This window comes from Thamnophis elegans, chromosome 2, assembly GCF_009769535.1.
Source record: "Thamnophis elegans isolate rThaEle1 chromosome 2, rThaEle1.pri, whole genome shotgun sequence".
NCBI lineage: Eukaryota > Metazoa > Chordata > Lepidosauria > Squamata > Colubridae > Thamnophis > Thamnophis elegans.
Genome location: NC_045542.1, coordinates 64,162,425 through 64,187,140, shown reverse-complemented (window position 1 = coordinate 64,187,140; position 24,716 = coordinate 64,162,425). Strand labels below are relative to the sequence as shown.

At 37.8% G+C, this 24,716-nt stretch overlaps 1 protein-coding gene across 1 annotated transcript in view; it reads left to right on the top strand.

The window, feature by feature from the left end:
• Positions 1–24,716, top strand: part of DNAH9 (dynein axonemal heavy chain 9) — a 224,102-nt gene that overhangs the window by 138,363 nt on the left and 61,023 nt on the right. Inside the window, 7 exon segments of the mRNA XM_032239026.1 lie at positions 2,836–3,261; positions 7,248–7,367; positions 11,892–12,080; positions 14,794–15,029; positions 18,051–18,173; positions 18,827–19,031; positions 22,869–23,033. Of these exon segments, the coding sequence (XP_032094917.1) occupies positions 2,836–3,261; positions 7,248–7,367; positions 11,892–12,080; positions 14,794–15,029; positions 18,051–18,173; positions 18,827–19,031; positions 22,869–23,033 (1,464 nt within the window).

Here is a 24,716-nt window from a genome sequence, read left to right as displayed (position 1 = left end):
ATATCTATATCTATATCTATATCTATCTATCTATCTATCTATCTATCTATCTATCTATATCTATATCTATATCTATATCTATATCTATATCTATATCTATATCTATATCTATCTATCTATCTATCTATCTATCTATATATCTATCTATCTATCTATCTATCTATATATCTATATATCTATATCTATATCTATATCTATATCTATATCTATATCTATATCTATATCTATATCTATATCTATATCTATATCTATATCTATATCTATATCTATATCTATCTATCTATCTATCTATCTATCTATCTATCTATATCTATATCTATATCTATATCTATATCTATATCTATATCTATATCTATATCTATATCCATATCCATATCCATATCCATATCCATATCCATCTATCTATCATCCATCCATCCATCCATCCATCCATCCATCCATCCATCCATCCATCCATCCATCCATCCATCTATCTATCTATCTATCTATCTATCTATCTATCTATCTATCTATCTATCTATCTTGAAAACTGTAGTCAAAGAATGCTCACTAAAGGTTCTTTATCAAGGGAGGCACTGAGATTCAATTTTGCATCCTTTGCTCTTCTACATAATTCTATTAATGTCTTGGATGAAAGAAGTGCCGGAAATAACTAACAAATTTATAGATGATACTAGGTAGTATTGGATAGCTTTTACTCTAGAAGACAGAAATAAGCCTTGGTAAGTTAGTAATGGGACACGGTGGCTCAGTGGCTAAGACGCTGAGCTTATCGATCAGAAAAGTTGGCAGTCGGGTGGTTCAAATCTGTAGTGCTGCGTAACCTAGTGCTCTCGTTACTTGTCCCAGGTTCTGCCAACCTAGCAGTTAGAAAGCACGTAAAAATGCAAGTAGAAAAATAGGAACCACCTTTGGTGGGAAGGTAACAGCACTCTGTGTGCCTTGGAGTTTAGTCATGCTGGCCACATGATCAAGGAGACGTCTGCAGACAGTGTGGGCTCTTCGGCTTTGAAACGGAGATGAGCATCACCCCCTAGAGTCGGGAATGACTAGCACATATGTGCGAGGGGAACCTTTATCTTACCTTTAAGTTAGTAAAATTGCCTGAAAAAAGCAGGAAGAAATTTGAGTCAAATAATATACTGTACTTAAGAAACAGAAATTAAATGCACAGAAATAGAATGGATTTCAGTGCTTCAGTGGCTTCTTCAAATTCTTTGATTTCCTTCTAAACTCTTTAACAACCTACCCTGGCACTCAGGTCAAAAGCAGTTTTTTTAAATGGATTTCATTAAAAATGTTTTATTTTTTTCTAAAAAAAATATCAACGTCCAGTGAGTATCAGAGTAAGAATCCTTGTGTAGAGTGTCATTTTCTCTGCCAGACTTTTTATGTCTGTTGAATGGCAGCATGTTATATGCCTTTCTTCTTGGTTTGATGTGATAGCATTTGCTCATAATAGCTGGTCCATACTAATGCTTCCATTGGCTTTAAAAATCTGCATTCTCTTAAGGTTGCTGTCTAGCAAACTCTGGGGTCGGTCCCATGATGGGTAGTGGGTAGGATTCTGCTTTGGAACTTGCCATTGTGTGACAGAAATGGTCTTACCCAAGCCATTTTCAGCTGAATGTTTCTTTTTAATTGCTTTAGAGAAATACTGTGTGTGTCATATTCCGATATTGAAATGATAAGCTCTTTTTAATAGCTTTACTGGAGTTAATGAAAAGCAGGAACCAACTGCATTGATATGGACATAAAGAGTTTTTACAATGGCTTCTTTGTCAGTATGTTGCATGATCCAGCTCTGACAAAGTTTCAGTGCCACATATGTGTTTGATATGCCAAACGTTTGTTCTGTAATGGAAGAAACTAAACACACAAATTCAAGCAAGAAAAGACTTTACAAAGGACTTGAGAACTTAGTCTGATTGAGTACATTTAATTGTTATAGATTTCACCAGAAGGATTGAGCTTCGGTGCCTCTCAGTGATACTTTAGCCTTGACCACGCATGGAGAATGGAGTTCCTCAGTATCCAGGTTCTCAATATTCCCCTCAAATAAACTAGTTGGTCAAAAACATTTTGTCAGCAAATCCTAAGATACTTTTGAGTTCGTCAAATCATAATATACCATTTGATTGTATGAAGATGGATTCAGAAGTCAGAGCATGACATAGTAAATATTCTGTTATCTTGCCAGGCGAAGCCTACATTCACATAAGAATCCTAGTTGTGCTCAGTAACTGGTCAGCCAGTAAGATTGATCTCATCAAAAGTACATGGGAATAGGCACGAAACAGCTTCACTATGTGGTTTGTTGCTGTTGATGCGTTATTCCCAGTATGATTGCAGCTACAGGGTATGCTTCATGACTCAAATCACTTTAACTGATACTGGCTAAAGATTCATGAGGCAGACATTTCTCTGAGAATTTTCAGTTAAGGTCCATGTTTAAACTCCTCCTGCAGCTGCAGACATACATTGTCGATTTCAGGCCAGACTGATCTTTTCCTGGTTATGCTTATTTTTCCATATCATGTAAATCTGAAATCTAATTGGGCTTTTTCAGTGTCCTGCAACTTGGCTGAAATGCCAAAAAAAATGTGATTGGTTCTCACACTTAACAAGCGGGTAATGGCCCCAAGTCACTAGAGGGATTCATTGCTTTACAAAGCATGAGTCATAATATTTAAAATGCAGAGTGCCATCCCAGGCTTCAAAGCTTCTCTCTCCGATTAATAGCTCTAGAGGTTACTCCATTACCAGAAAAGTAAGAGAAAAAAAAACCCATTCATTTTCATCTCACAGGCTTGGTCTTTTTCTTTTCCTTTTCAGATCAATTTGACAGAATTGAAGTCATTTGGATCGCCACCGTCTGCTGTCAGCAATGTTACTGCTGCCGTCATGGTACTCATGGGTTCAGGTGGTAAAGTCCCCAAGGACAGGAGCTGGAAAGCAGCTAAGATGGCCATGGCCAAGGTTGACGGCTTCCTAGAATCCTTGATTCACTTCAACAAAGAGAATATACATGAGAACACCCTCCGAGCCTTACAACCTTATCTTCAGGATCCAGACTTCAACCCAGAACTGGTGGCATCAAAGTCCTATGCAGCTTCTGGGCTCTGCTCCTGGGTCATCAACATTGTGCGCTTTTACAATGTATACTGTGATGTCGAGCCCAAGCGCCAGGCTCTCAACAAAGCCAATGCTGAGCTTGCTAACGCCCAGGAAAAGCTGACTAACATCAAGGCCAAAATTGCAGTAAGTCTGAATGCAAAAAAGCAACTCGGGAAACAAGTGCAAATTGAAATCAGCATTGCACCTTGAAATTCTTAGCATATGTTACTGTCTAGAGCCTTAAACATGGGCTTCTTGCATAAATAGCTGCTGGAGGAAAACACCCTGCATTTTGCCTAAAGAAAGTACCATGGCTTATTTTAAAACTGGGTGATACTTGTACATTAGTAATTTTTTAAAACAATAATAATCATGAAGTAAACACTATGTAAGTTAAGAGTTTTCTGAGTAGTTAAAATGCAGCATAAAATGACCAGAAAAGTGGTGGCAATTGACCACAAAATTGTTCTGCCTTTTTTAGACTTAACATTTTAAATTCTTCAGCATCAGCCATAGAGAAAGTTCCAATTATTTGCAGCCTCAAGAGCAATTTGGTGAGCAATCCCAACTCTAGGTGATTGATTATTTAATGACACTTAAGGTTTTGCTGTAAGGCTTTTGGAAATTATTGCTATAGTATTTGTAGTTAAGATGTATGTTAGAGAAGGGAAGATCATGAAATATTTTCACAGAGTTGGCTATTACGTTTGTTAGTTTTGTGAGTGGGATTTTGACTTTACTTAAAATTAAATCAAATCTATGTATTATAAACATAGACTTAGTGACTCTAAGAATTACATGATAGGTAGAAACCAATATACTTGTTCCTACTGTGTTTGATAGTAGGCTGTCTACTAGGCTGTTTACTTGTCAACCAGGCTAAGCAAAGCGTTTGTGGCTGAATTTCAGCAGAATTGATATCTTTAGTTGAACAGATATTCCTCCCCCTCCCCAACTGAATCTTCCATTCAGTTCGCCCAAATCTGGAGCAGGAGATTAGAATTCCTTCTGAAGCATCTGGGGTGGGATGTGATGGGGTACAGAGGGGTTCTGGAGAACTGGTAGCAGAAATTTTGAGAAGTTCAGAGAACCAGTAAATATTACCTCTGACTAACCCTGCCTCCATCTATTCTCTGCCTCCTGAGTCCCAGCTGATTGGGAAGAAATGGGGATTTTGCAGTAACCTTCCCCTGAAGTGGGGAGGGAATGGAGATTTTACAGTATTCTTTCCCTGCCACGCCCACCAAACCACGCCCACCAAGCCACACCCACCAAGCCACGCCCACCAAACCATTCCATGCCCACCAAGCCAGGCCCACCAAGCCATGCCAGGCCCATCAAGCCATGCTCACAGAACCGGTAGTAAAAACTTTTGAATCCCACCACTGGTACAGAGGAAAGGTTAGGGAGGGGCCATCATTTGTATAACAACACGAGACCTTTCATGTGGTGCAAACGTACCTTTTTCACAAATAAGAGTCCTGCTTGAAGAAGTCAGAAGCTTCTTCACGTTTTAAGACAGAGCTAATTTATATGGTATGCTTGCATCTGTGTTACTGTACACTGGACAAGCACACATACAGACACGTGCACACATGTACTTTTAGAAAGGGAGGAAGGACATTTATCTTATAGAAATTGTAGCTTGGGATTTTAGGAACAATTCTGTTCATAATCATTCCAAACGCTACTAACAAAGTACATATCCTTTTCAAATTCAAGTTTATTTCTCAAGTATTGTTCAAGCAGTATTAAAATGATTTAGAGGCACTTAACTTTAAGCTGTTGGTGTGAAGGCTGATAAAAATCAATTGTTAACTTCTTTTGTCACAGGAGTTAAATAATTTGGGAACACTCTGCTTTTGTTTTACAGTGAAGTAGCAAAAATGATCAATTAGAGCGATAGAGATTGGGAGACCCATTGTGAAAGCCACTTCTCAGCCCCTGAAATAAAGCTAATAGAGCCATTTTTGCATGAGCCTTTCCGCTTGGCTTTCTAAATAACTCCCATGAGCAGTTTTGCTCACTCAGGCTATAAACAGTACTGATACATGCACTTTTATGTCTGGAATTTTATATCAACGGCCAGAAATCAGTAGAAGATGCAAAGGACAATGTAACTTAACAAGCTACGCCTGCCAATATTTTATTTCTGTACAGCTATTAAAGCTATAAGATATCCCCAATTTCCTTGTGTCTAACCTGATAGAAACAGAGGTAGAAATATTATGAAGTTAAGAATAGAAAAAAGCAAAGCAAGCTGTGTTGAATGCATACTGGTGAATGGTAGCTAGAGAGATGAAACATTTCCTCAGAAGAGCATCTGATGTCCATCTGGGTTGATGGTCACCAGATTATAAAATAGTTGAAGAAAATTCTTTCGGATGGGGAAATTTTGGCAACGAGTTACCAGATGTTCAATCCAGTCTTCCAGCAACTCTGGTCCTCATAGTGAGGTTTTCCTGCTGCTGTGATCCCCGAGTTTTCCATGCCAGGAAAACAATTGCTTCTCATTTTCCTCTTTTGGTCAATTCTTACTGGACATGCATAAATTTATAAATGTGTATGCACAGCCAAATGTATGCAAAGTTGCATTAAAAACATACATATAAAGGTGAAATATCAAAATGCACCTAAATGCAGGCACAGCAACCAACTTTAAAATACGGCTTTCTTTTCCTAGCTGTGCCTCCATAAGGTCTGTCATGGCATTAGTGTTTAGTGATTATATTTTCATGGCAGGTAGAATTTCACTAATAGATTTTTTAAATTATTATGTTTTCCCTGAACTACCCATTAAACTACCCACTTTACGAATAGCTCTTTACAGTGACCATAATTGAGTCCCACAGCCCAGTCATTAAACGATCCAATTGTTTAGCAGAAAATCATATATCCATGACTTATGATTTTATTTCTGCCTTTGCAAGCTGATTGCAAAGAACACGAATGGTCATCATGTGATTGTGGGATGCTGTGATTGGCTGCAAAGTTTTTTTTATTTAGCACCTCATAGTTTTGAACAGTCACTGTGCAAGTCAGTTGGTAAACAAAGACTGTACTGTTCTGCTTTTTAAATAGCTCCTCTGGTGTATTCTTCAATCATTTTTCCAGTCGGTTGAGGTAGACGGGCTTTACTTATTCATTTGGACTGTTTGTGGGACAGAGATAAACTTTTTTGAGATAGAAGGAAAAATGATAAACCACTACATAGGTGGACTTATTAAAAAACAAATCCCCCCCCAATATCCAAGCCAAAACAAAAAGATCCTGGGAGAAAAGTAGACAGTTTAGAGAAACAGAAAAAAAAATGTAATAAAAATGTTTCTGCTAGATTTCAAATGAGAGCAATTCTGCATGTTAATCAAGTGTGCTACTAGGAAAGGCCTATAGCAGAAGCTGCAGCATCTTTACTGAGGTGAACTGAGCAACTGAGATGAGGGATGTCCTGTGCAGACCCAAAGTACAGAGGTTTGCCTAGAAGAAAATTAAAATCAGAAGAGATATAAAGAAAAAGAGAAAAGTTGCCTAAAGACGAGTCTGAAAGCTCAGAAGACTAAACCTCTGGTCCCAGTGACCGACCCAGATTGGATTATGCAACATTATCCTAGGACATGTAAATTTGTCTTCAGTCCATTTGTGAGAAGGGAAACAGGACAGCTACATTTCAGCTGGCCTAAATCAAGAAATACTATTTCAAATGCAAAACAAAAAAAACACTGGCAGAAGTCACATTTATAGTGGGCAGGGATGAGGCAAGCTGAGGACAGTGTTATCTGTTCTTGTCCTCCAGAGACAGTTGATGGCCCATACTTATGATGGGGCAACCTGACAGTGCAGATAAGTACTAGTTGTCTGCTGTTAACAGCTTAACACCTCTAGGTTTTAAATATTTGTTCACAGCTGAATGGCCTTGTAGGCTACCTTCCCCATAAAGTGAATCTACTTGGTTGACTTATTTTATTAATAATGAAATTATTCACTTTTTGAATGGCCTCTTGAGCAAAAATTCCAGTGCCAACTAAATCAGAGGCTACAATGTACTGGTGCGTATGTTGAGATTGTGTTTCTTTATGATATTTATGTTGTGTGATATGGCTTCCTCCTTTCCCCTACACCCCCAATTGTAGCACCTTAATGAAAATCTGGCAAAACTAACAGCCAAATTTGAGAAAGCCACGGTGGAGAAGCTGAAATGTCAGCAAGACGCAGAAGCCACTGCAAATACCATTTCCCTTGCAAATCGTCTGGTGAGTATCATTGGCTGAAGCTTCAGGTGGGGTAGAAAGTTTCTTGAAGTATGTGTTTCTTGGTGTGAATGGCTGGGGAAAAAACTAGAAGAGTTTGCAAGTCTGTAAAGTTTTAGGATTTAGTCTAAATTAAAGACAAATATTTCTTAATTAAATTTACCCAAGGGAGTAGTTTGGACTTCTATACTGTTTGATTTTTAATGTGCATTATTTCATTCTTCAGTACTGGCAAAGAGAAAATTAAAGAACTGCTAGGTTTTCCTACTTTTCCTATGAATTGGCATGGAGCAGAGCAGGAAAAAGATGATAGGGATCTAATTCATGAGCGTACATAAAAAAGATTTAACACTAATTATTTAAAGTGCATTAAAGATAGTGGAAATGGATTTAGTAGGAACATAACAGTACTTCATATAGATGCATCATATAGGAGCAATGGACAAATCTTCCTTGAAAATGATCACAAATATACAACCCTCCTAACCTTCAAAGTGAGAGGCAATAATTTCAGTAAATACTCTTCTCATATTTAATCATTTATACAAATGTATGGGTAATTTTGTGATGTTTTTTAACAGCATGATAATCATGCATCAGTTCCAGCTGGCATGACAGGAAGGTTTTAATTTGTATTTTTAATGAGCATACAGGATTTTAAAAATCACTGTTCCCTTTTAACTTTGCAATAAGTCTCTTTCAGGTGTACAGTGCTCTAGCCTTATATTATGCAAAATACCAAACTTGCCTGATTAAGAAACAGCAAACAGTTGATGGGCAGTTTTCTCTGGCTTTCTGGTGAATTTCTACTGCTGTAACTCTCAAACTACTGACAATGCAGTGTCCTCTAAATTTACTAACCAACTGTAATTGAGGTTGAGATCACAATTCATAGCTACAAGGGCATATAAAAACTACTGCTGCAGTCTACCAATTCTTTCCAGTCTGAACATAAGGATTGCTTTTTAATGAAATGAAGCCAGTATAACTGCAAGGGCAATGGTTTAAGTGGTCTGTGAATTTCAGTGTGTGAGATTTAAGAGTATTCTACCAGGTACTTTATTTCCCTCATTATTTTTGAAATACTTCAAGATGCTTGAAGATATTCTAGTAAAATGTGTTATTAATGCCATGGAATTTACCTGCCACCACAGCTCAGATTGGTTTTTTTTGCCATAAAGGATGTCATGGCAAATTTAAACTGGGTACATCCATTCACAGTTTTCTTAATTAAAAGTTGAACACAAAATGTCATATAGTTGAATATTACATTGTGAATAGTTAATACAAGAGATCTTTCCTATCATGAGTTTCAGTAGAAATCTTAGGCCAGTGATGGGCAACCTTTTTGGCGTGGTGTGTCAAAAATCGGCAAAAAATCGAGCATAACTCACGTTGTGTGTCACTTTGACAAAAACATAATTTTGCGCAATTTATAGTTTAAACTACAAAAATATATAATTGCAATATAATTGTATTTAATAAACCAAAAACAAATTATTTAACATAGCTGCTTAGTAACTTCTTTGTTCATCAGTCGATTTCGTATGTTGCCCTTGATATTATTATCAGTATCACTTACCAACGGTCCTGCTTAGCAACCAAAATGTTGGCTCAGAAACTCTGGCATTGAAGCGTGCAAGTCTTAAAGCTGTCAAGTTACAAGAACCTTGCACCCCTAACCCTTTAGGAAAAAAACCCCAGGGGTCTTCAAACCTGACAGCTTTAAGCCTTGTGGACTTCAACTCTTCAACTAAAAGAGAGACTGATAAATATTAAAAAAAATAAAACCAAAAAGCAGCTACTGCAGTGGCTTAGAATTTTACTCAATTACTGTTGAGCCCATGGAAAGTTCTGCAGCCCCAGGAGCAAAGGAAGGGGGACGGAGAGAGAGAGATTGGCTGTTTGGGGTGCTTGAAACCACCTGGCCCTTCCCAAAGGAAACCCTCATTTGCAGGATGAGCCTCAACTGGCTCTGCCCAGCGGGGTTACCCCAAGCGCCATTGGGCAGCGACGGATGCTTATCCTTTTTCCTTCGGCTGCTTCAGCTGGGACTTCAGACACCCCAAGGGAGGGACTTTATCAGGCCTCCCCCTCCCCACCCTTTGAATGAAGGTGTGATATGGCTCCTCCATCCCTGCTCTTTAACCCAGCCAGAATTACAGGAGGGCTGCCCCCGTTCTGCTTTCCGGGGTGGATCTTAGCCGAGGGACACCAAGACCCCAGAATGGGTGGGGGGTGGGGGAAGAGCTTCTTGACGGAGGCCACGATCGACTTTTGGAAGTTGTGTTTTCGTAAAATAAGATTAACCTTTGGATGTGTTTGTTCCGCTCGGCCAGCGGCGTTTTCTCCCACTTAATCCCGGCGGATCCTGATATCTGAGCTGGAAAACTGTAACCCCCCGGAAATGATGACGCCCCGCTGAGTAGCTGGGACTTGCAGAAAAAGGCTGCAGAGAGAGAAGCGTTCGATCCGTAATCCGTCTGTGGGGGGCGCTGGGGACAGGCCGGGCCCCTTCTTCCCACCTCTATCCCCCCCACTCTTGAGGGACAAGCCCTTTCCCCTGTCCCAACGGTGGAATTTGAGGCTACCTCTGCTTTCCCTCTCCCTCCCTCAGTTGTGTGGCAGCGGCAGCTCTCAGCCTGGGCGGCAGCGTCACGCAGGCTGTGGAAGGAGGGGGAGGAGGAGGGAACCAAAGAGAGCTTTTACCGAGTCTGCGCCCCACAGCCAGGACCGTCCTGGCGCCTCAAGCCGCGTTTCTTCCTGCAAAGCCCTTCTGGCGTCAAGCGGAACTCTCGGGTTGCCCGAAGGGCTTTGCAGGAAGAAACGTGGCTTGAGGCGCAAGGACGATCCTGGCTGTGGGGCGCAGACCCGGTAAAAGCCTCTCTTTGGTTGGTTCCCTCCTCCTCCTCCTCCTCCTCCTCCTTCCACAGCCTGCATGACACTGCCGCCCAGGCTGAGAGCTGCCGCTGAAACAAGTTTGGGGAGCATGTGCGTGTCACCCGAAATGGCTACGCGTGTCAGCACTGACATGCGTGTCATAGGTTCGCCATCACTGTCTTAGGCCATTTTTGCAAATAAAGAAAGCTAATGATTTCCACATTTATTTAGAGAAGAATGAGAGTTTAGGCTGCAACTGTTGCAGAAGAGGTCAGTCACAGAAGAACCAGTTAAAAATTGAAATCAGAAATAAAGCAATAAGAAGTAATTAGCATAGAAGGTGAACATGATTAAGATGAAGCTGTTCAAATTAAATTTTTCTTTTTGTGGTCTGGTTGTAGACCCTTTTTTCCATTTAAGACTTTATATATTTAAACTTTACTCTTTGTCCAGTCTGGCATGGGAACATGATTGATGCCCTTTTCCATTAACTTTGTCAAAATGACAGGGCACTTAGGTAAGGACAACCAGATGCCTTGCTACACAATAAGTGGTACCTGACTTGGCAGTAGTACTTGTGAAAAGAATTTATTTAGTCAATTTATATTCTGCCCACCTCACTATCCAGAGTGACACTGAGTGGATCATGGTATAATACAACAAAAATATAAATAGAAAGACAATTATAAATATAGAAACACATAAAATTACAGGAGGTCTGTGATTTGGGTATGCTGATAGACCAGAGATTAAGCATGAGCCACAGTGTGCTATAACTGTGCCTTTTTGTTACACATAAACAGACAATTTTGAACATTATTCTGTACATCTTAATTTATTTAATGTCTACATTTTAGTAAATGCTTATCTCGCTAATTCAGAACTGGCATTTGAAGTCCCTTGGTTATTTGTACATATGTTTATCTGTTTGTAAGAAGATTCATACTTTATAACTGGTTAGGAGAACAAAGGCCAACTTTGCATTTTGGCACACTAAATTGACACTATCAGGGATATCCATTCTGACTGTATGCATATGAAGGTGAGGTACAATCTGCCTCCTTTGGGTCAGTTCACCTCCTGGAGAGAGAGAATTTTAATGGTCCAACTATACCTGTTACTCAGTCATTACTATGAATAAAGACATTTTTTTCCATTGAGGGTTAGGAAGAGGAAAGGCTTCTGTACTACTTCTTGCTTTTGAGTTTTAAATGTTCTACACCAACACCTGTGATTTTTATTTAACTCAAGTATAAAGTCCAGCTTAAAAAAAAGAAATGTATTTTCCAACAGACAAAGGTACAAGAGTTAAAATATACTATGTTCCTAAATTGCCTGACTCATCCCCTTTTATAACCGTGTGAAATAGATTCCCTGAGGGAGATTCAAAGAGTTCCAATGGAGATGCAAGCTGTTTCCATAGCTTCCCAGCAAGTGTCTTGGCTATTTAAGGGGATACATATATTCTAAAATTGCGGCCTTACTGTTGTTTAGGAATAAAAGATTATTGAAACCAAAAACTATCTCCCCTATTCTTAAGCAATATTTGTTTCTCTACTATTTCCACAATGATTCTTGTGGTGGAAATTCTATGACATGTCATGCTTGGAATCTGGTGAAGTCTAATTTCTTGGCTTTTTTTTTTAGGTTGGGGGTCTGGCCTCTGAAAATGTGAGATGGGCTGATTCAGTAAGAGATTTCAAACTGCAAGAAAATGCACTGTGTGGTGATGTCTTGTTGATTACTGCCTTTGTCTCCTATCTGGGTTATTTCAGCAAGAAATATAGACAAGACCTGATGGACCATGCATGGAAACCATACTTAAAGCAGCTAAAAGTGAGCAGAAGGCAAATGTTATATTTTCATATGCCTCTCTTTTGAAAGTCCATAGCTGCTGCTGCTGCTGCTGGCCAGGATGGTATTAGGAAATACTTCTTTAGTTGCCAAAACTTGTTTTGGATTAATAGTTAGGGAGACTTTCCTTTTTACATAGGTTGTTTTCTGTGGGAATGAAGGTTATTTCCTCATTTTCTTTTTCCTCTCTTTCTGGTTTCTAACTTTCGTACTGTGACTTGATGCCAAAAGTAATATATTGTTGCTCTTTGGGGGAACACATGATGAACTAAAGACAGCTCTGCTAAAAGTAGAGCTGACAACAATAACAGAATGAAATGCTGGCTAGTAGCTCTTTGCAGTTCCTTTCTAGGTAAGGAGAGGAATTGAGATAGCCCATAAGTGCTTCATACAGTTGTTCCTCATCAGGAGACTGGCAGGTTTAGGAAAGATCTAAAAGTTACAATTAAAATAGAAACACTGAAAATTAACATTAATACAGAGTGGAAGAAAATATTTTAATATGGGAGAGATTGAAGGATTTATAATCAATGGACTCATACGTTATATTCCATAGTGTCTATTAAGTCATCTGCCTTTATAGAGAGACTTTGTTTAAAATATGTTATGAAACAGGAACAAATTTTGCCTGACAATATTGTGACTGATCTGAAAGTACTTTTAAAAATAATAGGTTATAAAAATAAAATGGAGAAAAAACCTATGATGAACACCTAAAAGAAACCAACTGATATTTTAATAATTAAACGGAATATAGAAATAACAAGCCAAAAGAGTGTACTGGATAATTTTTCTAATAGTCTTGTCAAATAGGCTTGTCAAAGCTTTGTAGAATTTTATGAGAAGGGACAAATAAAAATTGAAAAAGAAATCAAGTTGTAGGACATTATTTGAAGGGGAAAAAGTTCAAGGTTATTAAAAATAAAAGGAAGGAATATAAAGGTGGTTTATTTGGTCAAGGTTAAAATTGATATACTGTTATCTTTGGTAATCCTCCCCAGAGTTATCCTTTGGTAAGATGGATGGCTAATAAATTTTACAAACAAACAAACAAACAAACCTTAATGGAAGTTTGCTAGTCAAGACTAAAATAACAAAGGTTTAAGATTTTGTTTATAGATAAGAGATGGGTTATGGGAGGAAGAGATCATTTGTTGTATTTTAAAAGAAGTTAAAAATGTGCTTTTAAAATTGTACTAAAATTGTACAATTTATAAAATGACTAAAATCATTTATACTTGTGATGAAGGGGGGAAATTTCTTTATCTGTTTCTTTTCTTTTTCTTTACTATATTCTTTTTCTTTTCTATTTTTTTCTTTTCTGCCTCTTCTATTTTTTTTAATTCTTTAATGTCTTAGTATGCATTAGTTTTTACCTTTGCAATTGTAATTCTTAATAAAATTATTACTTTAATATTTTTATTGCAATACGATTGAAAAGATATGAAAGACTTTTAATGACTCTAGTCCCTAATCTTCCAGCAGTGCTTGATTGGCTTCAATGTGGGCTGGCATGTAGGACTTGCATCTTCTCAGAACTGTGAATATTGCCTTGCAGCAGAACAGCAGATGTGTGAATGTGTTAATTACATTCTTCTAAAGAACAACTTGTAATCATAATCAGATCTTTCTTTACCAAGTTGTCAGATTTGTCTGCTCCAGGCTTCATTCTTCTGTGTCATTGACTGATATTTGTGTACATAAAGGCAAAAGAAGAGGCCATTGGTTGCCTCCAGCCCACTGACTTGATAGATCTGCAAAAAGTTAGTATAGCTATAGAGTACACACTAACTTTCAGCTCACCTACTGTATATTTTAATTAAAATTAAAAAATACAAGATACCATGGAAATAAGAGAAAAATAGTCTAATTACTTGCTTTTGTAAGCTTATTCCTTTTTAATAACCAAGGGCAAACTGTCAAGCCCTTCCATGAAGCCCTTGCCACTGAATTTCTCCCATTGCTCAAGGGGGAAGCAGTATGTGGACAAAGTCATTCTGTGCTTCTTCCAACCACTGAAAACATAAATTCCCTCAGCCCCGAATCGGATCTGATGATGAATCTGAATAAATGACCTACAGCTCATGAAAACTTGTGGCTTTTAATAAAATTCTTTAGCTGCAAAAGGTGCTGCCAAATTCTTGACTTTTGGCCACCATAATGTAACAGGTCCCCCCCCCCCCCCACCCTACAGTGTCAGATCTCAAAGCTGGTTGATGGCATTGTAAAATACATTATTGATGACCAAAGCTGGAAATAAGGTCTGAGGTACAATTAGAACCCTAAGTGCAAGGACAGGTAACATAAATCTGCTGGTACATAAATGTGTATTTGACCCTATTGTGGCAATCAATCTATTAAGAGCAAGGAATATTGTCATCTATGTTGTTGGAATGACAATATGAGGGACTTATGTTACTCCAGCTATTTCAGAGTCAAAAGAAGAAGCATAAGTATTTTTTTGAGGGAAGACGCAAGGAAACTTCTACCTTATTCTGTTTCCTTGGAATAATAAGAAAAAAACCCCTATTATCTTAGATAAAAGTCATCAAAGAGTGTTTTCTTGAACATTGTTATCTTCAGTGTCTTGGATTACAGTTTCCATTATAACCAGGTCACATGTGCTTTTTGTGCATAGTTGAAATGCAGAGTCATTACCTTTTGGCTGTAGGTGATAATGTTTTGATTGTCCCAGGTTGCAATTCCTGTCACTCCCTCTTTGGACCCTCTGAAGATGCTCACTGATGATGCTGACATAGCAGCTTGGCAAAATGAAGGTCTACCAGCTGACCGCATGTCAGCTGAAAATGCTACCATTCTCACCAACTGTGAGCGCTGGCCACTCATGGTTGACCCCCAGCTGCAGGGCATCAAATGGATAAAAGCCAAGCACGGAGAAGACCTCAGAGTGACTCGGATTGGCCAGAAGGGGTGAGCAGGCATGATTAATTGAAACAGGAAGAAAATAATGGATGTGTTCAACAGTAGCTTCACATCTGAGTATCACATTTAACGTACAGTATGTAGTTAAGATTATGGGAGCTAACTATATTTTAAGAAAAAGCTCTCCAATTTGATGCTATATCAAACTTTTGGGCATGAGCCTGTTTGTTTACTATCAGAATGACAGAAATTTCTGATTAAATGGGGAGGAACTTTGTAGAACTTGTCATGGTTGCTATAGAAACCTGAAACTGAATGGAGAATGAGAAGAAGCTACCAGCAAGCTGTACGTCAGAGTGCAGTTTTAAGTGCCAGCGATTTTTATCTCTCTTCTGTTCTTTCTGTAATTCAGATAAAGCAATAGAGGGATCCAGGCCTCTGAGAGGCAAGGCCTTCCAGACTGTGCTTTTGAGAGTTCTCAAAAGGAAGTTTATTAGCGTGAGGGTAGAAGAAATGCATTGGTCCCTTGCTTAGAAGATCGCTTAACAAATTATCTTTGGGAAGATTTAAAAAGAATTCAAAGAGAGCAAACTCATAGGGCTGGCTGATTTTAATCTCCTGTTTTGTTCTGTCCTAATGAAGAGGCCTGCCTTAGATGCATTGTCACTGATTTTAAAAATGCTGAAATCCAGACATTTTTATAGTTCTTAATTTTTATTTAGCCAGTGCTAATAATTTTGCTTATAGGTTTGTTGCTGTGAGTTTAGCTGGCTATTAGATACATCTGAATCAGCCTGGAAAAGTATGTTTACCCTGTATACATGATTTGTGGATATCTCCATCTTTCAAGCAGTGCATGTTTTTATGCCTTATAAGAAAAACTCAAGATTTATGCTGTTCTTCTAAACAGATAGGGTAAGCTAGGCAATGTTGTGATAGGATAGATTTTATTAAGCTAGTCACAGATTGAAATAAGTAGGGTAGCCAAACTAAACTAAAAAAAAGAGTTAAACCATTTACTGCAATTTGTATGCTTTGCAAATCCAAAGAAAGCTCTAAGCAGCTTCCAAAATAATACAAATTTGAAGCAAAATCAGGAATAAAAAAAATATATGACAACAACTTTATATAAAACCATAAACAACAAAACTGTTTCCAAAGAGTAATACAGCAAATGTATTAATTAATTTACTGTTTATTACACTTGTTATTAGCCAACTCCTAGTGACTCTAGGCAGTTAACAAAGTTAAAATAGAGAAAAATAACAATAGAATAATACTGCAATAAAGACAAAACATAACTTGGCAACAATGAGAGGTTTAACCATACTCCTCAGAAGGGACTTCTGAGCTTTGGCAAAGAACCAGATATCCAGGTTCTTTATAACCTTAGCTAAGTGAGGCACCATCCAGATCTTGAAGAAGAACCTCATTCCAGAGGACATGCATTGAAATTGAATTTCATGGGTCCCAATAGATGGCACATTTAATTGAAGGAACATGCCAATCCTGCAAGATTGAATTGACCAGTAAGATACTGCTGGAGATAGATAGTGCTTCAAGTAACCAAGCCTTAAGCACAAGTTCTACTGCTTAGACTTTGCCAGAAAGGATAATCAATATGACTCTGTTTCTTAGTTTAGCATGTAGTACAATGAAATGGTATCTGACATGAGGAAGTACATACGCAAACGAACAGATAAAATATTTAGATTAAATAAAGTGTTTCATGGCATACCCAACCATTCAAAAACGAAACATGCATCTGTACATCAAATATGAATATGCGGTATGTTATATCTTCAATGTTTGTCATTCAAGACAAAGGATTACCACCACAAAGAGGAAATGCTTAATTCAAAGAACCAATGTAGATTTTCAAACAAGTTAAGGAATATATACTACACAATCTACACAAATAAAAGATCCCAGTAGGAGGAAGTCATAGAAATTAACTAGTCAACTCACATATTTTTTATAAAATACATTCAAATAAATCATTCCACTCTTTAAAAATTGTTCAGTACATTTCCAGATTTGATATAATAAAGCTTACTTAGGGGTAAGGAATAAAACTGGTTGAATAGGAATCCGGTAGTTACCATTTGGGAGAGAATTGTTAAGTCAGCATAGATCAAATTCCAAGGTCTTCAAGAGGATGTTGACTTGAAAAGACAGGGGGAAAAAAATCTAGAACTTAAACCTTGGAGCGTAGGGTTGTTTCTGTAGCGAGCCAGTGTTCTGGATATGTATGGCTTATTCCTAGTCAGTAACAAATAGATAAATTTAGTCGGTTGTGCCTGGGAGCCTTCTGTCTTCTGAATAAGGGATTAAGATTGGGAGATTTATAGCCAAACCTGGTATAAAACCTGAATTTTAGTGGTTCATAATGATTAAATGTCATAGTTGAAGAGCCATACCAAAAGTCTCTCTCCTGGCTGAAATTGTTATATATCTACAGTCACTGGCGATCTTTTTAAAACATAACATTAGTATTCTTTCTTCAGTCTCCTTGCTTAATTTAAACAGTTATGCTTCTGTTATTTATAACTATATACCTAGGCCATAAGGGTTCAGGGGAAACTCAATTTTTTGTTTGGAGGGAGAGAATACATTAGTAGGGTAAAGCTATTTTATGTAACCTAGTATTCTCCAGAAGTATTGAAACTATTATCTTCAGAATTCCAAGCCATCATGGAATCCCAGAACATCTGGAACTCATCTGGGACTCATGTTATGGAAGTCTGGAATTTTATGTTCTTAAAAAAGATAATTCATGGGGAAAAAACTGAGGTACCTCTCTATTAAAAAAAGCCTTTGACTCCAGTTACTTTCTAAGTCTCTTGAATTTTGCAAAACCCATTTTTTTGAGGAACTGAAATACTGTTCTATATGCTGATCCATTTTGCTTAAGTAAGAATATAACAATAAATACGTACAGTAGGTTGTTGGTCTCTCTCCTTCATAAACACCAACTCCTCCCTGTCTACACCTATAGTAAATGACTTTACTCTGAGAGTTTCTCAGGGTTTTCCTTAACATGTATCATCCTGGTGCTGTATTTCTTAGGTATCTGGACATTGTGGAACAAGCTCTTGCTGCTGGGGAAGTTGTTTTGATTGAGAATTTGGAAGAATCCGTAGATCCAGTGTTAGGTCCATTGCTGGGCCGAGAGACAATAAAAAAAGGAAGGTGAGATGATAGTGAATGATATAATTCTGTGACCATCATCCTCTGAAAGATGTGCATGAGATCTGATATCCTCCCCCAAGGCCTAAAATATCAGGGTTCATATACTTTTCTGAAGCCCTCAAAGTTGATGTTGTAAAACTACTTTTCACAACCAGTCTAAAGGATAAATTTAATATTTATCTGTTTGAATTATAGCCTACTCTTCATCCAGGAACTCAAACTGGTGTTCGTAATCCTCTTTTCTCCTCATTTTTTTCATTGGGCTAAGAGACAGTGGTTGGCCCAAACTCTCCCAGTGAGTTCCTGTAGTCCAATACCTTAACCCAGTCCAGCACACCGATGTATTTGATTTAACGTAATTGGAATAGATTATAGGTGCTGCTGCATAGTACTTTTGTTCCTTTCCTAAAGGACAAGGAAGGCATTGCAATGGTAAATGTGTCCTCCAAATAAGTTGGACTTCAAAAACGAGCAGGACCTTTATGGGTATCAGTCCAATATATCTGGAGGATATTATATCTGCGAAAACTGATTTAGAATGATCAATTCTCACTGCACTGTAAAATTATACACACCTCTGGAATCTAATTAATTATCTTATAATGGCATATGGATACGCTAGGCATGAGTAATCATGCTTGATCTTCTTTCAGGTTCATTAAAATTGGAGATAAGGAATGTGAGTACAACCCCAGCTTCCGACTAATTCTTCATACAAAACTAGCCAATCCCCATTACCAGCCAGAAATGCAAGCACAGTGCACCCTCATCAACTTTACTGTGACTCGGGATGGTCTAGAAGATCAGCTGCTGGCAGCTGTTGTAAGCATGGAGAGGCCTGACCTGGAAGAATTAAAGGTAACCAACAGAATCCAAGATAGACTGAATGAATCTCCTTTTGATCTCTCCAGCATTTCCCATGTTTTAAACTATTGTCTGTATTTATTATCAGAGATAAGAAAAGTTAAAGAAAACATAAACATTCCTAAAGTAGTATTTCTGCAGGTTTGGCCTCCCCACCAGTCACGAAGCTAGTAGAGTTTAGGATAAACATGTTAAATAGATTTTGGGTCTAGTTATAAAAAGTTTTCATGTACATCTGGTCAACTAGAGCCAGCATTTTCAATCTTGGCAATTAACATTAAATACATTATTAGTGTAGCTTTATCCAAAGCTGGAAACTCCTTCATCCAGTATTGGGACACTAGCTTTCAAAATTCCTACCACTGAAACTAATTTCGCAAACCAGATTTCCCCCCCCCCCCCGATGGTGGCAACACGACTCCTTCAATTAGTACAGTTGGTGACAGCATCATTAATTCTGCTTTTTGGAGTGTTTCTATGACCCAAATGAGATACACAAAATTACATAGTTCAGGCATTTTATGGTTTTTCTTGCTACTGATTGTTTTTTTTCCCTTTGACTAAATAAATGTACATATGTTGAATCAATGAACAGCTCAGCAAATGGCATTGCCTAGGTTTTAATAATGCTGAGAGATGCAGTAGAACACGTATAAAATGTCCTAAACATAAAATGTCTTAAAGTGGTTACTTCAATTAATTCTCAAGCTGTGCATGAAACATTACAAACTGGAGCCGTCCTCTGAATTCTTTAGCAAATTGAGACATGTTTACCAAGAATTTTTGGTTCTACTGAAAATAGTCATCCTCCTTCTTGTAGATGAACAGTATGTTGCTATTGACACATAAGGAGCTCTTGCAATAAATTTGTTTGTGGCTCGTTATAATATAGTTGTTAAACAGTAGACTAGAAAGAAAGTTGGGTAAACAAATAGGGAAATTCTGTAATTAGTGCTTACAGTATTTAAAGTTCATATTAAACTGTATGACTTATAGACAACTGTCTCCAAATTCACAGTAGTAGAGAAATCAGGAGGAATTACTATACGTTTGTGAAATGAAAAAGGACAGTACAAGTAGTCCTAGAGATACAATCACAACTGAGCCCAAAATTTATGTTGCTTAGTGAAACATTTGTTAAGTGAATAATTGCATGTATTGTTAGATAACAGAGTTGTTAAGTGAATCTAGATTCCCCATTGACTTTGCTTGTCAGAAGATCACAAAAGCTGATCACATGACCCGGGACATTGCAACTGTCATAAATATGAATCAGTTGTCAAGCATTGTATAGTATTATCTGAATTTTGGTCATGTGACCATGTGGATGTTGCAACGGCCATAAGCGTGAAAAACAAACATAAGCCACTTTTTTCAGTGCCATTGTAACTTCGAACAGCCTTTAAATGAACTGTTGTAAGTCAGGGACTACCTGTATTAAAGGGTAAAATCTTGGGCATTGAAAGTTAAAATATTAAAATGAACAACAAGTGGATAAAAAGAACCAATGTGTAAATGGGATGGAAGTATAATCGTATCCTAATCTACCAGCCATCTCTAAAATCGGACATCCCCCATCAGGGCCTCAGACCAGTTGGCAAAGCCAGGTTTTCAGACCCTTTCAGATGGTCAAGTTGGAGGAGGGCAGTTCTCATATAAACAGTAATTCAACTTCATAATGCAAGGGGATATATTCTGTCACACCTTTGTGCAAAATCCATATCTTGCTAGATGCACAGGAGGAAGTCCATGTTTTAGGAAGTGGGGGATTTAATAATTAACCAGGCTTCATAATTTATAGCACAGAATAACAAATTTTCCTACTAGATCAGTGGTTCCCAATGTGTGGCCCATGCCCCATAGGGGAGCAGTTTGATTTTTAATGGGGGCAATTTGAACCTTGTTTAAACCAAGTTAATGACCTTTTAGGCTTCCTTCACATGAGTAGAGTTCACTTTTTGAGTAAAGTAAGAATTGTATGTCACTGGGAGGTGAGGGACATCAATTTTAGAGGTGGTGCATGACCAAAAAAAGGTTGGGAACCACTGTGCTAGATGGTTTGCCAACCATCTGCTGGTCTGTCCTAGAGGCTGAAGGTGCAGGGTAGAGAGTTCACAATAATGAATAAGGAGTTTGGAAAGAAATGGATCATTAATGGAAATGTGAGAATCTGCCTGTACAGTTGGAAAAGCATAAAAACTAAGGATTTAGGCCTCTTAATTTTAACAGCACAACAAGATTTTGGGTTGTTGTTATTCTTATTACTGCCAACTTTATTTCCGAGAATTGGTATTATTATGGAGAAAGTTGGAAAAAATTGAATTTACCATATTGCTCTTTTATACTATTAAAACTGCAGAAAGTAATATTCTGAAGTTACATATTAAATTTCCTATCCCATATATCTTAACCCAACCTGGCTATTCAAAGAAAACCAAATTGGGCTATGCAGTTGTGAAAAATCATTAAATCTATTGAAGAAGCAATGCTTTTCAGTTAAATTAATTACTTCTTTGAAGTAAGAAAAATAATAGCTTTGTAGTTTTGCTTTGTCTTTTTCCTCCAAACAGATCTATGGTTAGCCTATGGCCTAAGAAAAAAGTTATTAATTACTTTATCATAGTAGCTTTTTAAAGAAAAGTTCTTTTTAATTAAAACAACATTTTCAAAAACTAAAGGAGGAAACATTTGCGTTTTAAACAAGTCCCAGCCTTCGGCAAGTCTGTTTCCACATTTCCCATATTGAAGACTTTTCCCTTTCCATCTGTAATGTCAGAATAGCAACCCTGACCAGTAAATTAGAGTTTAGGTAAGAATGGCAAACTTGCACTTGAAGTGGAGGAGCAGCAGGAGAAAGGGGGAAATTCAGAACATATGTTCATGGAGATGTTTGTTCATGAAGACAGTAAATTTTTACTCCTAATCTCTTTCTTCTGGAGCTCTTGCTGAAAGGATACTGCAGTGAGAGGTACCTTCTCCATCCCTAAAAACACTTGGGGGGAGGGGAGGGGAGGGGAGGAGAACAAACCAAGTTATCATTTGAGTGAAATGTCATGATAGAAACATATAGGGTTTAGATTCAGTGATTGTTGGTCTCTTCTCAAAGCAGAGTTATCATTATGAGCAAACTTTCATTATCCACTTTCATTCAGCTGAATGTGTTAGTGGTGCAGTGGCCTAGAGATGGAACTCTTGTCTCACAATCAGGAGGCTGTGAGTTCGATCCTAGGTCAGGTATTTCTCTCTCTGGGCACAATGAATACATATCAGCTGAGAACTCCACATTGGCGACAGAAAGGACATCCGGCCAGTAAACACTCAGTTGCCCTGACTCTTCACCAATGCAAGGGATTATGGGTCATTAAAAGACAAAATTAAAATTAAAATTCAGCTGCATGTGTTATATCTATTTATGGCCCTCCTTCTCAATATCTTTTTCTAGAATTCTTGCCAGATCTAGGCATCAAATTGGACTGTCTCTGGAACAATCTTCCTAATTTTTGGAAATCTGGGCTGGGCCCTTGAATGGAAATGAAGGGTAGCTGCAATTCTTAATTTTAATTTTAGTATACTATATGCTGCATAAATGTTCTCCAATACAACATCTATTTAAATTTGTAGGGGTATGCCTTGTTGCATTTTATTTCCCCAAATTTGACAACTTTATGGAAGCCAGCATCATGGCTGGCTGAGGAATTCTGGGAATTGAAGTCCACAATTCTTAAAGTTGCCAAGTTTGGAGATCCCCGATTTAACAAAATCTTTGCTTTGATTTGCTTTGAAAATGGTATAGTGTACTATATATATATATGATATCTCAACTTTTTACAGTCTGATCTCACAAAGCAGCAGAATGGTTACAAAATTACCTTGAAAACTTTAGAGGACAACTTGCTGTCCCGTCTCTCGTCTGCCTCAGGGAACTTTTTAGCAGATACTGCCTTGGTGGAGAATCTGGAAGTCACTAAACAAACAGCTGCGGAAATTGAAGATAAGGTAAAAATGCTAAATTGAGTCTGGTGTGTGACTGGGAACAAAAATCTATGTTAAGAGACACTGAGTGAATAAGAATTGTTTAAATGTTGGTATTTATTGATAGCCAGTTTTGTTTAGTGGTTAAGGCAGAGGTAGTTAACCTTTTTATACCTACCGCCCACTTTTGTATCTCTGTTAGTAGTAAAATTTTCTAACCACCCACCAGTTAGAAAATCACAGTAATGGTGATTTATAAAGTAGAGAAGTAACTTTACTTTATAAAATTTATAAAGCAGAGTTGCAGCAAATCCCTACCGTCCACCATGAAAGCTGGAACGCCCACTAGTGGGCAGTAGGGACCAGGTTGACTACCACTGGGTTAAGGCATCAAGCTAGAAACCAGAAATCCATGAATTATAATCCTGCCTTAGCACAAAGTCAGCAGGGAGAACTTGGGCAGTCACTTTCTCTAAGCCTTAAGCAGGGGGCAATGGTAAACCACTTCTGAAAACCTTGCCAAAATAATCCTGCACATACTTGTTCAGGCAGTCTCTGAGAATCGGACATGACTGTTCATAAGTATAATACATAAGGTAGATTTTTTTCTTATTCTCTCATTTTTAGTTTGTTTAGGGTTTTTTTATTAATATTTTTTTAATCAATTTTTTTCCTTCAAACATTGTTTTATTAATTGTGTATGTGTTTGTGGTGGCATATTTAGGTATTTTGTCAATTTTCTGGCAATTTGTGAATAAAATTGAAAAACAAATGAATTGGTTAAATTCATCTTGTTTGTTCTGCAGCTTGGAGCTAGAAATCACGATAAAACCACATTCTGGCAAGATTTACTAAGCATTCTTGTTTTAGTTCAGATGCCTTTAATGAGCAATTTAAGAGAAATAGTAGCACTAGATGCAAAGACCATACAACTACAGCATTCTAACAAGATGTTTTAAAGCATTTAAGTTTAATACCAAAGTGTTTTACTTGAGTTAATTCACACGCATTACATTTACTGAATTAAATTAGGAATCAAGTGGGGGCTACACAGTGTGGCAGAATCCGCTGAAGTTTCCACGGTCTGTATTAATTGGCTGGAATTCAGCATCTTGGCTGCTCCCTGGGTGAAAGTTTGGCTTTGATAATTATCTATTCAATAATCATTTGACGTAGATGATTTGCTTTGCAAATACTGGTGACATCTTTCACTTGTGCCACACTGAAGAGCTGTGGGAATGGGCACTGCCAGGTTTGCCCTTCAGCACAAATGAGAGATGTTTCTGAACTATTTGTTCAAAGTTACTTTCAAGCTTTGGTTGCTGGAACTCAGACACCCTTGCTGATAAAGTTATGTAACATCTCAATTTTAAGATACGTGAAAATTTAATATGGGCATAGTAATGACCTTGGAAAGAGAAGGAGAATCTGATGGAAGTTAATTCCTTGATAATTAATTTATGGGTGTAGTTATGGTTGAATGTATGTTGTGCTCTACATCCAGAAGTGCTGGGATTCGACATGTTAGAAGCAGGCAAGAGAGTTACTTCACGTTCTACACAGAGGTGGGTTTCTGCTGGTTTGCCTCAGATCGGGCGAACCTGTAGTGGAGGTGGCGGGAGGCTCCGCCCACCCACCCAGATGCTTCTGCACATGTGCAGAAGTGTCACGCATGCGTGAACGAACCAGTAATAAAATAAATTGAAA